Source organism: Drosophila sechellia, chromosome 2R (assembly GCF_004382195.2).
Source record: "Drosophila sechellia strain sech25 chromosome 2R, ASM438219v1, whole genome shotgun sequence".
Classification (NCBI taxonomy): Eukaryota; Metazoa; Arthropoda; class Insecta; order Diptera; family Drosophilidae; genus Drosophila; species Drosophila sechellia.
The window spans coordinates 6699691-6716813 of record NC_045950.1 but is presented as its reverse complement, the minus strand read 5'-3'; the positions used below and the strand labels follow the sequence as shown (position 1 = coordinate 6716813).

The following is a 17123-nucleotide window of genomic DNA, read 5'->3' as shown; positions in this document are numbered from 1 at the left end:
AGATCTATATTTCAGGTGGATGGATTGATGTGATGTTGATGATGATGAAGATGGAGATGATGATGTCGGTCTTGACTGATGACAACCAGCCAAAGAACGCGATTCATGGTGTTGCCTCTTCCCTCTCTTATTGTTGTTTGCATGCTTAACTACTACAACCAATATAAATACTATTTATACAATATAGATATGCATAATTATGTATTCCTCTACTTAGTCTTTATATAGATATATGTATTTGTTAGACAAAGTAATTATAATTTATATAACAATGTATGAGACCTATTAGATTTGTAGTTTGATCTTTTTTTTAGTATTACTCCATTCGTTTGTATTGTCGAAGGTTTAAAGTTAAGTTTCTTTTACCTATCTAGCTATCTACATATCTATCTATCTATCTGCCTTCTTCCTAGCGATTGTGAAGTGTGTAAAACGAATTACAATGCATACATGGCATTAAATTTATTTACAAATTAAAATATGAAAATGAAAAAAGAAAAACTTAGTTTGTATAGATATTTTTTTCCAAATACTTCTATCGAGATCATTTAATTTTACCTGACTTTTGTATTATGATTTCCCTTACATTTTAATATTGCATGCGTATTTATAAAGTGAGACGAAAAAACTTCGGGCTCTGGAAACCGGGATAAGATTTCCAAGTCCTGCGAGTTATACGTCCTGCCCTCCACTAGTATTATTAAATGTTTTTGTCACTAACAACCCAACGTACATTTCTTAAATAATTATCAATTATCGGAGAAATTCTTTGATTTTGAAGCCATTTATCTATCACTTGTAACTTGAATAAGAAGTTGATGTTTATTTTTGCTTAGCTCCGTTAAAATGTTTTACTCAACATTTTCGATGTACTCATTGTGTTTTAATTTTATATTTAATAAATATTTAATTTTGCAGCGTACTTATACAAGCTCACACTCACACAGATACACTGACATCTACACACCACACGCACACTCCAATCCAGTTCACTCCACTCCATATAGCACCATGTCTCACTAAAGCAACACATTTAACTCAAAACCCAGTAAACAAATGACTCTAAGAAACTACGGTAAAACTCCATATATATTATTTATTTTCAGTTAGTTATAGGTCTGATTATGATTTCTATTCAACAGAAAATTTTTAAAAATCTTTTGAAATTGCTTGAAAATTCAACCAACTAAAATTATATTTCTTTTATTTTTATATTTTAACCATTATTCCCAGACTTTGGCCGTTTGTCGCCCAACCGTCGCAGCTACAGCTTGCTGGGGGGAATCAAGTCCAGTCCGTACAACAGTCCCATTGGAACGCCGGTCATCAAGTTCGAACCGGGCAGCGGTCAGGAGGACCACAATGAACACGAAAGTGGCCGAGTCACGCCCACCGTCCACTGCCCGGGTAACCTGCTGGTGCCCAAGACCCAGCCGCGCCACGGTAATGGCGATAACGACGACAGCAACGACGAGGATAGCATGGAGCCCTGCGATCTGCGCATTGACCTGGCCAAAGCCTTTCTGGCTGCCGCCCAAAGCGGTGCTCCCACCACTCTGCCCCTTGGCCACCATCATCACCACGGCCATCATCCTCATGGGCGAGCCCTGCCGAACCTAATTTATCAGGCTGTGCCGGTGAAGGTGCCCCGTCCCGATACACCGACGCGTCGCTACAGTAGCAGCAGTGGTCCTGGCCAGGACTCGGCCAGCAGTGTGGCTGTGCAATTTGTGGCCGCTGCAGCTGCCGCTGGCTTGGCGGCCAACAACACAAGTGCCTCAACAGCCGCAGGTGGAGGAGCTTCCACCTCGGCGGCAGCTGCAGCAGCGGCAGCGGCGGCGGCGGCAGCAGCAGCAGCAGCTGCTAGTGGATCAGTGTCAGGGAATTGGAGCAGTGGAGGAATCGGTGGAGGTGGAAGCGGTGGCGGTGGCGGTGGCGGTGGCGGAGGAGGTGGAGGTGGAGCCTACGCCTGCGATAAATGTGGAAACACCTACGCCCGGCCGCACAGTCTCAATCGACATGTGCGCTTCGAGTGCGGCGTGGAGCCGAAATTCGAGTGCCCCATTTGTCACAAGAAGTCGAAGCACAAACACAATCTCGTGCTACATATGCGCACCCACCAACATCGATGATACAACAAATGCTGCAACGGCCTCCGATGACGCCAGGCTCTCAAGCTAGTGACTGCCGGGCCGGATCCGGGATCGGTATCGGTATATCGGGGATCTAGAGAATAGGATTGTACCACAGGTTTCGGGGCTTAGTGCCGGGTTTGCTTCAGTCTGAGTCCAAAGTCCTAATCACACAGAGTTCAGTCCAGTCCAGAGCGCGGTTTTCTGTAATTTTCCAAATGATCTTGAAACATATAGTCGTCTTTACACATATATATATATATACACACATATATATATATATATAAAAAATATATATGTATACAACTACACTAACTCGTAACTATGTATATAAAGAGGAACATTAACAAATTCTAATTCTTAGATCATTTTAAAGTTTTTTTTGTTCACATTTAATCCATCTTGATAGTTTTGTCCGTAACAGTTTTTTGAAGTTCTAATTACTTTGGGTTCGAATCGGCAAGAATTGAAGCATTGAAGAATTGAAGCAGGCGATGTATTTCGAGGGGCGCGCGAGAGTCCAGGCGCCGCTGCATGTTGCATGATGTGTGTAAATCCTTAGGAAAACTCAATGATCTCAATGAACTTTTTCTTGATTTTGGTGAAAATACGGAAAATGGGGGAAATTATGCATTTTATTGTAGCAGCAACAAGGGCAACGGCAAACGCAACCAACCGCTAACAAAAAGAAAACATTCACATTAATTATAGTATAATTTCTAGTGCAGGACACTCTCGCGCGTCTTTCACGATGATAAGGATATCAAAAATATCCTTAAGGAGACACGAAAAACACAGTCAGAGACAGAGTCAACATGTAGAGCTTAAGTTTAGACCCCAGAGAAGGCGTTTCCCAAACTGAATCGACTAGATCATGTGCAATACGAAACGGGCACCAAAAACAAAAAACAACAAATAATAAGAAATGAAAAAAAAAAACAGAGGAAAAAATAGATATGAAAGGCAGTCGTCGTTCTTTAGCTTTTCACATTTTTTGTTTGCTTATTTTCACAAACTCACATCGATAAAAAATGTTAAAAGTTTGCTTAGGTACGCGTATGCACCCCAAAGGCCACCATATATTACGCATATACTATATATAACAAATTATAGCTAGTAGTAGAAACTCAACGATCTCTATTTACTCTTTTTCGAAAAAAAAAACAAAAACAAAGCAAACAATTTATTAATTTATCTTGTGCTCATTCCATAAACGTTTTTTAAATAATGATTTAATTATGAACCACGATATGTGATAGCGGAATTTTAATTTGACCAAAAAGAGATAAACAAATCAAAATTAGCGTGGCTTTGGGTTCAGGCGCCTCTACGCAAAGCAAACCGTTTTTAAAGCAAACTAAGCAGTTATTAATTATTTTTAAATATCGCTAATATAAATATAAACGAGCAGCATATAGGAGTGTGAAAAAGGAGGTAGAAATTGGCAAAGTAAACGGGTTGGGGGAACTCGCATCGAGTCACAGTCAGAAAGATAAATTGGTATGTGATATAATGAATATAGTCCTCATTGTAATTAATAGTAATCATAATTGTATATTTTTCCTTGTTAAAAATAATTTACTTTTGTCAAAATTGGAAGAGAATCCTGAACTTGCAGTGCGGTCTTGTTATAAAAGGATAAAATATAGATATATTAACGAGCGTTTGTTTCACACATGCAGACACAAAAACACGAATTGAAGTTTTGATAATTGTTGATATACAAACAAAGAGCTTAAATGTATAACAAACTTGCTTAGGTACTTCATAAACAAAATATTGAAATAACAAAAAATTAAAATAAAAACACACACATAGCGGGGCGCATACCATAATTTGTTGTCAGTTTTAAAGTTTGTGCCACACAAAAAATGTGATAAAGAAGTAAATTAAACAACAGACAACAAATTGGCACAAATCGACACAAAAAATATGTACGAATATTAAGCGAAATTGTTTAAATTGTTAAAACAAAAACGAAACGAAACAAGAAGAAAAAAAACAAAATTTTATCAGTCAGTATTCGAATTAGGTGAGGAAATTCTAAATTAAATTCGTTATAAATTAAAAGAAAAATTTGGTTATCATCTTTGATTTCTTACATTAGTAACTATGTATATTTTTTAATCGCTTTCTTGCGCTAGTCAGTTTCTTGAGAGTTTTGCTTATTATTTTGTTAGATTTATGAATAACAAGAGCACTACACGAAATTCAATATTTGTATCCGTTTTGTATAAATAATATCCTAGATGCGATCTAATTAACTATTTTCTAAGGTTGTGGTTCTTATTTATCTATAAACATAATAAGTTTAATTACATCTAATTTTTGTTACAACAAGAGCAAGGCGAAGAACATGGATTCACCTACTATGCATATTTTATAATTTATCAACAGCGCATGTGATGGACTCGAAATGAACCAAATATAAACGATTGTAATTAAATCCAAGACACACGAGACCATGCAGTTGAATTTGGTCCGCAATGGCAACACTTTCGAGTCGTATAGTTAAAATGTTAAAAAAAAGCATGTGATAAATTTCAATATAATTTGATTAACAATTTACTAACACAAAATCCCTAAAACACACACCAAAAACGTTCGCAGGCGATTAGTTCGAGTTTGAGAACAGATTGAGATGGACGTGAAATATTTTTCGAGAAATTGTACTAACCCAGATAACTCTATTTCTACTAATATGTATCTTATTCTGTTATATAAACAATATCAAAGATTTATGAACACCCAAAACACACCCCAAACACACAAATACACGTTTAAAAAAAGTTGTAAACAAGGAGCTGTGAATGTAAAATTATATGTAAAGCAAAATATATCTACATATAGATACAAAGAAACATACAAACATATAAAGGAATCGATGTGATTAATTGTGATTGAAATGAAACGAAGCATAGATCAGATCTGATTTGATCGGATCTGATGAGTCGAGAGACGTGGGAGGGCAATAGGTTGGGTTATGGACATGAGAAAGGCTTTCTTTTCAAACACATAAACACACACAATACACAAACAACACACATAAATAATAGATACAAGATATGTCAAAGAAAATCTGATATTTTGTTTCTCTTAACTAAGCTACATTTTCTGTTCGTTTTTTTGTTTTTTTCTAATATTATTTCCAAAAAATACTAATAATTCAAAATGGGGAATTCAATAAATAGCACACGCATACACAATAAATCAAGTAAACCATAGCTTTAAGTTAACAAAAAAGGAAGTTAGAAATGATTGTTGATTGCTGTTTACGCACGCTTAACGAATAGTAGATGTTGAAAATGAAAGCAAAACGCCGAAAAATGTGTAAAAATGCATCTAAAAAACAAATTGCAAACCGATTGAAGTTGGAACATCATTTGTTATATAGCTAAGAATGCGCCAACAAAAAAATTTACAAAAATTTATACAATACGACAATGAATCACATTGCTTTTTGCACTGCAATTTAGATTAACAAATTGAAAATAGTAATCAATATATATTTATGGAAATGAAAACGACATTCAAAATGCCAGTTAGACTATGAAAAGTGTGCTTAAACCAATTTAAATGGAACGAAGAAATGTTAGAACGAATTCAGAGTAAATTTAATTATGTAATTGTGTATAAAGCCGAGAAAACGCCTTAACAAAATTTGTAAAACTATTTTAAATGTTTAACGAGTAAAACGATTTATTTGTATAAGTAAACAGGCAAAAACAAAACAAGAAATAAAAACTAAATTTAAAAATATATTAAAAAATAGAAACTATTTAAAACTACCTTTAAATGTTGTTTGAAAATTCTCATCTTTTCAGCGCAACAACGAAAGAATCCAGTAAATCACTTGTATATTTAGTAACTCGAACTAATAGTGCCTTTTCTCTTTTTCTAGGTTTGTTGGATCAACTGAACGGGCGGAAAATTCAGAAGGCGACCGAGGAAAACTTGAATGGCCCCGACCTGCTAATCAATGTTATTATACTGAAAGTGAACTGAGCTTAGTTATACTGACAAAACCAAATATATGATATGAATATATATATGTAATTTAATTTGCTGTATTGTTGTAGTTTTGAAATTCACACCAACAACAACAACACACCAACACCGACATTTGATTTGTGATCTCTATAATCTTATTGTTTTTGTACATATGTTTCGAAGCTTTTGTTTAGAGAAATGCTTGAGAGTGGCTTTTGTATATGTGGTGCATTCGTGTAACTCTGCTGGGGATTGTGTCATCCATCCATTACCGCATCTTCATCAAATAAACATCATCAACCGCCTCCCAAAAGCTGCTAAAACTTCATCAACAAGAACCAAACGAAACTCAACAACAACTAGACTCATAACTCAACAACATTCATCGTTCAGCGTCTCTTGGGTAGAAGCCAACAAAACACTAAGTTCTCAATATTATTTGATTAATTTAACTAATTTAAGTTGATGTGTGCTCAGCTATCGGCCCACTATTAATTTTTTGGTTTGTTCTCCTTTTATTTTGATTCGACACCTCCATGCTGTGTGTATACCCGTGTGTGTTGACCAGCAGACATCTATCCGATCCTTGGCAGTCTTCTGGGCGTGGACACCTCAACGAGTGCCAATCCGGGCTCAGCGGCCAATGCCGGCGATGAGTTCTACGGCTATCATCTCAACAACAATAACACCACCACCAGTAGCAGCACCACCATCTCCCATGCAAAGAACACCTCGAACAGTGGTGCGATTTCTAGTGGCGGAGGAGGATTATCTCGGGACTCCTTCATGCAGTGCAAGCACTGCAACCGCTACTACAAGTCCCATCAGAAACTGCAGGAGCATGTGCGCAAGTACTGCCTCAAGCAGAAGAAGTACAAGTGCGTGTCGTGCGAGTATCGATCCCGACGCAAGGATCATGTCCTGCGGCACGCAAAGCGCAAGCACTGCATGCTCTACGAGCAGTCCAGGGATGACGAGGAGAGTCTCTATGTGATACGCAACGAGGACGATATGAGCAACGACGAGGAGGCCATCGATGGTGACGATGGTGATGCGGAGGATGGAGATGGCGGCGGCATGGACAGCGACGTCGCTGCCGCTCTTTGCGAGATCAATTTCGATTTCGCCGGCAGGGATCTGACCATCACTGCGGTGCCGGCGTTGCAGGAGAGCGAGGAGGATGACGAGGACTACGACGACGATGGCTAGGAAGCGGAGTTTCGACAACCCGAGGGCAGCCGCTCGAGAGGCGTAATGTGAAATGTTTACCAAATGAATAATGACAATAGTTGCTTGTCCAAGTAGTAGCTACCTCCAAAACCATAACCAACCCAAACGAACCCAATTGTTGTGGAAAAGCTGGTCCACATTCCTGCACAAATTACTTAATGAACTTTTAACTTTTTATACCGTTTTCTCTGAGCGCATTCCGTTTTTTTAAACTTTTCGTTTCATTTTAACTGTCTTTAAGTTAGCCGCAAAACGGTCAAAGACCATTTTATTTATACACACATACGATACGTACTATATACAGATACTATATGGAAAACTTAAATGTTTAGTTGTACTGTGGTTGGTGTTCTCAAAACTCAAATATTCTTGCCAGCAATTAGGGCTTTCGCATGCAAAGCAGTCAAAGACTTAAAGCGCCATTAGTTTGCCACGTTTAATCAAACAAACACATATACACACATATATATTCCTCAGTTATACATTTAAAAATTCGATATACCTACCACATAAACGACTGTAATATTAGTTCTTGGTGTCCTATGAAGCATAGCAAACGTAAAGCAAGAATTTGTAAATGTTCTAAATAATACATTGTAAATGCAAGCAATTAAGAATAAAGCATACGAATCATATATGCGTGAAAGCAAAACCCAAACAAGCCCAAGTTTATAATCCCTCAATCAAATCCACACTCTCCACCAAAATCAAAAACATATCCAAGTAACCAATTGGACGGCCTTGCAGCTTACACACTTGTTAATGCTTACAAGTAATTATAGAAACGAATGTAGAGTTACTCATCCGGCGGATGACTAACCCGTGTCTTTTTATCTTTCCCTGGCTTCTTGCAGATGGCTACTGGACCATTCTGGAGACGGTGCCCTATTCGATTGCGAGTGATGCACCCAATCAGACTCTCACCACGGCCACCACATTGAGCAATGGTGGGTCCAGTCTGTTGACGGGAGCCACTGTCGTGGTGGAGCTGCCGCCCGACGATCTGGGTAATCCGGTGGGCAATATACAATACACCATACCGGCACTGACCAAAAATGCCACAACAAACACCAACACGACCAGTTTGCTGCACAAGCCACAGGCTACCACCATTCAGATCGTGAAGCAGCAGCATCAGCAGCAGCAGCAGCATCAGCAGCAACATCAGCAGCAGCAGCAACATCAGTCGCATCAGCAGCAACATCGACAGCACTTGACCATCCAGCAACCGCAGACGCATGCACGGCAGGAGTACATCAAAATAGACACCTCCAGGTTGGAGGACAAGATGCTCCTGCGCGACGTGATGCAGTATGGGGCCACCAGCATTGCCATGGCACCGCAGAGTGCCACCACCACGGTGGTCTCCACCCATCCGGTGGAGTCCGGTTTGCTGCTGGCCGATGCCGATGAGGCTGAGCGCGAGCTCGAACTGGAGGCCATGAAGGTTGACCAGCACGATGAGGAGCATCTGCTCGACGACGAGGGCTATGTGATTGAAAAAATGCACGGTGATGGGGAGCAGGTTAATCAGCCGCAAGAAAAGCTGTATATAAACGGAATGTCCAATATCATCCATACAGCCACCACGATGACGTTGCAAGCGGACGACTGCAAATACGCCTGCAATGTGTGCGGCAAGACCTACAAGATCAAGGGATCCCTCAAGCGCCACAAGAACTACGAATGTGGCGTGGAGCCGAATCTCAAGTGTCCCCACTGTCCGCACAAGTGCAAGTACAGGTCGGACTTGCGCAAGCATATGAATCAGAAACATGCCGATTCCGGGGAGGCAATCCTTGCAACCTAGATCGATTAGTACTAAGATGTTTTAGCATTCGTAGTCTCAGTTTAGCACTTGTTGTTGTGAGTTACCATATTGTGTGATGAATTCTTACTCTAAACCTATGAATTTACACGGGCGACAGATAGTTTTGGAGATTTACAAAATTGTTTGGATGTAAATGCATTTCTTTTTTCGGAAATTTCAGTTCCTCTATAGTACTTAACAAATCAGTTTAAGTACTAGCAAATATACTACCATTCTATTCCTTTGTATAGCGCTTTAGAACCGGCTTAAACAAATGTTCTATTCACGTTTTTAAATCTCCAAAGATGTGTCTTGGCCCAAGTAGTCAGTAAACTGTTTGTACTATAGCCAAAGTTATGATCTCGAAATGTAATCTATATACACATTAAGTAAGCTAGTTGGACTGAGTATCGAAACGCGCCGTCAAGTGGAGGCAAAGTTGAATTGCTCAAATTCTAGAAACAAATTTCGCATCAGCTCAAGCCAAGCGTAAGTTTAAGTATTTTAAACTCGAACACTATACCCTAGATGACGTTTTAAAAACATTACCCAACCAATGCGTATTTACCGTGTATGTGAAAGTACGAATAAATAAATGTTTCCAATCAAATCGAAGACGCTGTCATTGAATCAATGGCGATGTAATGTACACATTCAAACCCAACACTAATAGGATTCTCTTTTTTCTCTAGGACAAACCCGTGGATTGAGACCATGAGGCTGGAGGCAATTGGATGGCTGGCGCTCAACCGAAAAAGGTCTATACTTTTAAATTGACTCGTATAGCATTAAGTAGTCCAATCATTTATCAGCAAATAAAAATGTCAAACTAAAACCAATTTGTTGTATTCATCACCACGATCACCACCAAAACTAGCCTGTATTCAAAACCCCTGTAAACTGTGTGATTAGTGTAGCTGTACGGAAAGGCCTAAGCAATCGCATTCCCATCTCTGTTTTTCCTATCTGTCTCCAGATTTTGTGCGTCATGGCCCGAAGAATCAGCTCCTGTGCCAATGTGGCCGCTACTACAACACACTGAGCCGATTGATGCTGCACCAGCGCGAGGAGTGTCAGGATTTCAAGAGGTTCCAGTGCGACTTCTGCCTCAAGTGGTTCAAGCGACGATCCCATCTGAATCGCCACAAGAAACTCCACGATGCCGAACTCTTTCTGGAGCCGCTGTCCAAGCAAAAGCCAAAGACGACGAGCGGACACAATTTGTCGCTTGATGCAAATACGGATGACGAGGTGGCCACGACGAATCCAGCGGCCACCGATGACGAATCCAACTATCCATTTACGTCTGAAATCAAAATCGAGAACGAATTTGATGAATTCATTTAAGTTTTGTTACAAAAATTATTATAAATATTACTAGACCAGTTCTCGTTGATGCCAAAACATAAAATATACGGATTTTGTAAATAAATAGTGGAAAACAAGCGAATGTCTTGTCCTGTCGAAAACGAATCTTTTTATATTAGTTCTTGAAGTTTTAAGTTGGCTTTTAGCTTCTAGTTTTATTGTAAATACATGTATGTCTGAATGGGACTGATTTGTTTGAGTGTACATCGCGCTGTAATTAATTTTATGTTTCATTCCATTCAGCTTATTAGATAATTTCGTTTGTTAAGTCTTATGATTTGTTATTTTATGTTGATTTCCTGGGACTTGTTCTCTCGTTTCAGTGATTACCCTGGATAGGAAGTACAATCTGCGCACCCATGATAGTTCCGGTTCTTCGCCAGATCTGCCAAGTACTTCCAAGCAGAAAGTAGCTGCAGTCCAGCCCAAACTGGCCGAAGTGGTCAGTTTGGACCAGAAGAGCGAGAATGAGGAGCCCACGGACGTGGACAATGCGGCGAGTCTCAAGAAGGCTATGGCCACCTCCGATGCAATGATAGCCCTGCAGCAACTGGCCTCCATTTCCACAGCTAGGTCGCTGCAGCATCTCGTCCAGAACATGAGCAATATAGACAACAGCGCCCTGGTGCCTGGACGGAAGCTTCCGCGGTACGCAGCAAAGAGATCACCCAAATATGAGTCCAACCGATGTCCACTCTGCTCCCGAGTCTGTCGATCCCAGGCCTTTCTTAACGAACATATGCGCAAGGAGCACTCCGTGCTCATTTAGACACACTTTCATTTTAACTTCGTTTGGATTGGAAAATCCAAATTATGTCACTCTATTCTATAGCATTCTATAACTATTTGGTTAATGTATATAAGAAGTAAATACAATGCTTGCTATTTAAACGCATCCAATTTAACTTTGAAAACACTAAGTCAAATATGTCCACTTATGGGATAATACAGTTCTTCACTTTATTCAAATCCAATTTAATTCCAAATAATTGATTTTAATCAGAACTGACAGTTTTGTATTTACAAATGATACATACTTTTATTCCTCGAACTTATTAAAACCCATATGGATACTAAGTTTATTAAAAGAGAAATTCAGCCAAATTTAAATGACCAAAAAGCGTAAAATATAATTCTTACATACCTATAAAATAAGTCATAAACTTGCCCAATTTTTAAGAGGTAAAGTCAAGTGCATAAGCATTTTTTAAACAGAAGTTGCTCGTAAAATATTATGCAGTATCATAAGGTAGACATTAGGTAGCGGTTATTATCCATACAGTAAACGAGGTCCAATTAAATAGTTTTTATACTTATTGCTAATAAAAAAGAAAACTTGATATTATAACAAGGTATAAAATACAAATGTTTTTTTGTTGTGCCATTATTTGATTAAGCAATCAAATATTTTATTTATGTTTTATTTATGCATCTATTTTTTATATAATTTCGTTTAAGTTTTCTGTGGTCTATTATTGCTTGGGCGTTTTATTAGAAAAGGTTAGTATGTGCTGTACTTAATAATGCTTTATTTTTTAATTTATTTTTATGTTTTTCAGTTTCGTTTCTCCTTTATCTCATAATTGGCAAATGCGTTTTAGACAAAGGGAAGCAAAACCAGGCAAGTACCTGATTATATTTCAGAGCCATTCAGTCTTGGCATTCTTTGTAATTTCCTTGTAAAAACTGCACTGGGATTCGGGCATCCAGACAAGTTGATATGAATGGGCAAATACCCGAAAGGAATAATAATAATCCTTTAACCAAACAGGTTTTGGTAACAATAGTTGGGTGGTTGGTGCCCTTGAATCTGCACTGCCGTGCCAAAAGGAAAATCTCTTCCCTCGAGAGTCGGCCAACCACACACTAACTGTACTCTCGGGTCTTTTGTCCTCGAAAGAGATATGTATCTCCCAGATACACGCTCTATGCCATCCATGCATCTCACGCTCTCGCCCACACAAATCCCGAAATGCATTTGAAAAACATTTGCGCACACATAAATCAGGATCTGTTTTATGTGTTTGTGTGTTTTTCTAAAAATAAGTTTCACATTTTCCACTGCCTGAGCCCAGTTTGCCTGCCTGCCCGCTTTGTATCTACATCTATGCACATATGTATATATGTATCTGTATCTCCGCGCTGGTGCGGCTTTTGCAGTCGGGCTTCCCACGTGATTTTTCCCGATTTTTCCAATTTTGCCTGCTTGCCCTATCGGTCCCTCCTTTTGGGCTTTGCCTTCGCAAAGCCTGGCCTGATCTATTCGAAGTATCTACACAAATGCACAGGACACACAAGTTTTAGGGGCTGGTTTTCAAGCTATTTGTGTGGGACATTCCTGGAAAATAGTCGGTAAACCTTGATCGACAAGATAATTGTGTGTGCGTGCATCTAAAGATATTTCCAGAAGGAAGCGTCCTCAAGCTGGAGTTCTGGAAAAACCCAGCATATAGTATGTGCGTTTATTTATGACCTAGCTGTTCTTAAGTTTTCTTCACTCGATTGCTAATGCATTTAAAATGACACAGTTTTTGGAAAAGAGTATAACGACGATCAGCATATTTATATATATCATATATATCAGCTTTTATTTCGAGTACCATTTTACTTCCTAATTAATAACTAATAATCAACAAGAAAAACAGTATATTACTTTTTTATTGTAATTCAAATTTAAAATGCGACCTTATATACTACACCAAAATAATATTTATTTATTCACATATAAAAAAAGTTTTCCTAGAGTTTTAAATTTCGTTTAAAATGTTGGGTAAATTTGGAATCCAGAATAAATTATTTTTGTTGAACTAGATATTTAATAATGCTTAAAAATGTATCTGATTTATATTCCTGAATCCAAAAGTAACTTATTTAGACTTTTTAGTTATGGAAGTAAGGATTTAAGGAATTTTAAATGATCATAGGCTTAGGGCATGCTTTTTATTTAAACTAAAATACAACTGCACAATTTTAAAATACACAAATGTATCTAAAAGCAGTTCTTGTGGGGATGTCTATACTAATCTAGATTCTGGAACCCATCCAATCTAACTTTGCCTCCGTTGACCTTGAAAATCCAACATGTAATTCGAACAGATGCATTTGGAATAGGAAAATAAACATGGAAAACACCACCGGAAGCTGTGTTTATATGTATTCAACTGCGCCTGCTGGAAATGCTTTGAAACACACTCTCTACTCGCTTAGATAAGCAGAGAGTGGTGTTTCTCTCAGAGAAAGTTTTCCGGATTGCAGTTTTCCACAAATAGAAAGAGAAGTAGAGACAACAATCAACCCACAACAACAACTGTTGAGCTGTTTAGGTAGAAAATCCGAAAATAAATCAAGGATTCGAAATGAAGCCGATCCCAAAAAGCAGGCAGGCTACACTTGCTGTGCAACAGATACACACGGCTCACACACAGATACTCTCTCACACACACACAGATGCAGACAGAGGAGCATTTTTGAGATGCAGCTGCGTTTCGGAATCGAGGACTTGAGGATTGAAAATCCGTAAGCTAGATCCAGCCAACCAGTGCAGTGTCGATTGTGTTGCCGTGTGGACGCTTTTTGGTGCGTTGGTCGTGGGCTGAAATGCAAATTAGCAGCTGGAAAAAGCTGGAAAAGCTTACAAAAGCCACTGTGATATTAAAAATAAATTATTTTAAAATTTAAAATAATTGTGTTGCATCGGCCCAGGCCAACTTCCAAAGGCTAAAACAGCAGCCTGCACTAGAAATGTGCTTTTAAACGTGTGTTGTGATTATAAATATATTTTTTAATACACCTGGTGACAATAATAAGTGTCTAGATATGTGCCTCATTTTCTAGCACTTTCAGATATTTTTTAATTACCAGGCTTTATTTTCGCATAATTACACAGATGTAAAAAGCAGTGAAAAAGCACATTACACTAATTATTAAACTATAAAATTAATATGCAATTTTTTATCTATTTTTAGGTGCAACAAATTTGCGGACTAACCCAGTGTTTAATTTAAAAAATTTCATCATTTAGCTAACCTATTTTTTTTCTATTTTCTAGATGGCTCAGGTTATGAGTTATTAAAAAACGGTTTTGGTTAAAAAAAACTTCACCCATCACAAAAAACCACCAACACACATCAGCCACACACCATCAACATCCATCATCAAACAAAAATCAATGTGTTCATTTGCCGAGCTTTTCAATTTTATTTGTTTATGCCAAACATGTGTTTACCAAATTAATAAAATTTTTACAATGTGTACTTTAATTTGTTTAATTTAAAAAAAAAAATGAAATTATGTGTTTTGCTTTAGTTATTTATTTACTTGTAGTGTATTTTGCCTATTTATTGCATGCCATTTATCTAACTACATTTTTTGCCCAAATCCCAGCAGTCCAAGAGTTACAACTTGCTTTTTCATTTGACGCAGCTCAATCCAAACGACTTACATAGATCAAAGCGAAGGAACTTCGAACGGAGTGACTCGAACGAAAAACCCAGAAACTAAAATAACTAATCGCAACCATGTTTCCAATTGCAGATTTGAGCAGGAAGGAGAACACCGCACCCGATGTGGCTTCCACCGCCGAGATTCAGCGCAGTTTCCAGCGCAGCATTCTCAATGGCAAGCAGCGGGATGAGCAGAAGATCCAGTTGCCCGGATCTCGTCGCAAGCGCTTGTCCGTCACCGAGGTCTCCGACATGCTGTTCGAGTTCTACAAGACCAAGTCGGCCAAGGTGCCCAAGGCGGAGCAGCCGCACCGCCAGGTCTCGCCAACATCCGGTGAGATCCTAGATCCCTCGACCATTTCGGCCATTGCCGTTTATGGTTCGGCCTCCGAGACGGCCTCAAAAAACTTGAATGCTGATGAAGTGATGCGAGTTCAGAACGCCACAGCTACGCGTGTGGTGGGTGCTGCCGCTGGCGCCGCCGCCTCATTTCATCCACGGCCCAAATACACCCTGAAGACAGCGGCATCGTCCACGGAGCAACTGGGCGTTGTTAAGGCCATACCCACTTCGGTGCTGGTGGCCAATAGTTCGGCGGCTCTGACTCCGAAACCCCAGGCAGCCGTGATTGCCGAGGCCCTGATGCGAAATGGACTGCACAGCTTCCAGCAGCAGTTGCGTGCCCAAGAGATTCTGCGCCAACAGACACCTCATCGTCGCATCAAGGAGGAAAACAATGTCGAAATCGCTGGGAGCGACATAACACCCACTAAAATTCTGGAGAACCTCTTGCGAAAGCAGCAAGAGCGCGACCTCCGCCACTCGGAGTGCGAGAACGAACCGGGCTACTCGACTGAGGACGACGATGAAGGTCGCTATCATGCCTTCGATGACATACACCTGATGGAGCAAAGCGGTGGCAAGTTCGCAAACACCTCCGGCATGGGCATGTTCAATGCCAATGCCCATGGAGGATCGGCCAGCTCGATTCTAGATGCCCATCACGCCTTCCGCAACCTGGAGTTTACCCTCAGCGATTATGGCGGCAGCAGCAGCAATGGCAGCACCACCAGTCCCAATGGCATCGGCTTGGATGGCGAACCCGTGTACGAGTGCCGTCACTGCGGCAAGAAGTATCGCTGGAAGTCCACACTCCGGCGCCACGAGAATGTCGAGTGCGGCGGCAAGGAGCCATCGCACCAGTGTCCCTACTGCCCCTACAAGTCGAAGCAGCGCGGCAATCTTGGCGTCCATGTGAGGAAGCACCACACCGATCTGCCCCAGCTGCCCAGCAAGAGGAGATCGAAGTACTCGATGAATCGCGAAAACGGGATGAGCGGCTCCATGTCCGATGACTCGCAGGGCAAGCTGATCATCGACTTCAATGGGAAGGGAGAGCTTGAAACCAAATAAATTTGTACGGGGACCAAGTGATGCTTCCATTTGATATACAACGTTTTTTTATGTCTGATTCCTTGTTTTGTCCATTGGATTTGTGGAAATTTGTCTCTTGTCATTCATGTGTCATCCCAAATATTTAATGTTTACTTGTAGTAATTTATGTAATGTAAGCAAATGCAAGCCAATCTAATCAAGCATATAATCAAATTAGTCTTAAAGCCTTTTTCTAACGATGCGTTTATGCGTCTTTTAAATTGTATAAAATTATCATCCATGAATTGTCAATTTTATACTTACGATTACGTGTGCAAAATATTATCAAACGACACTCAAATATTTTCTAAGGCCTCTACTATTTAAGATATCACGATGTTGTCCAGAAAAAAGTATTTAGAAAGGGTTCTCCTCGCCGTGTGCGTATTTCCAAAAAGTTCCCAGCATCTTGCCCAGAAACCCTCTGCCATCCAACGATCTCTTGACTTGGCTTGATTAAGCTACTAAGACCAAATCTTTGGTAACTACTCGATAAGCTCAATCGATGCCATTTACAATGATATACATTATGACTGAACTAGTTAAGAAGAGAATTGCATTGAACTGACAACTAAACAAACCAATTAATAACCAATTGAAAACCAACTATTCCTCGCCCTGAAGACATTCGTTTCATATATTTATGGACATTAAGACTGAGTTTATTGTATCTTAAAAATTATTAACCCATGACCAAAAAAAAAAATTGGAACATCG

The 17123-nt window shown here is 39.5% G+C and overlaps 1 protein-coding gene across 7 annotated transcripts in view; it reads left to right on the top strand.

Annotated features, from left to right (window-relative positions):
- Positions 1-16443, top strand: part of LOC6608537 (longitudinals lacking protein, isoforms F/I/K/T) — a 59980-nt gene extending 43537 nt beyond the window's left edge. Inside the window, exon 5 of one of the 7 annotated variants that reach the window (XM_032714271.1) lies at positions 15064-16443. In XM_032714271.1, coding sequence (XP_032570162.1) covers positions 15064-16385 — 1322 coding nt within the window. In that variant the 3' untranslated portion in view covers positions 16386-16443. Of the gene's footprint in view, positions 1-1233; positions 5802-6690; positions 8014-8206; positions 10096-10138; positions 10632-10853; positions 11897-15063 lie in introns of those variants that run through there. The other 6 variants (XM_032714281.1, XM_032714284.1, XM_032714273.1 and 3 more) reach the window with 6 other exon arrangements.
- Positions 16444-17123: the final 680 nt, after the last annotated feature.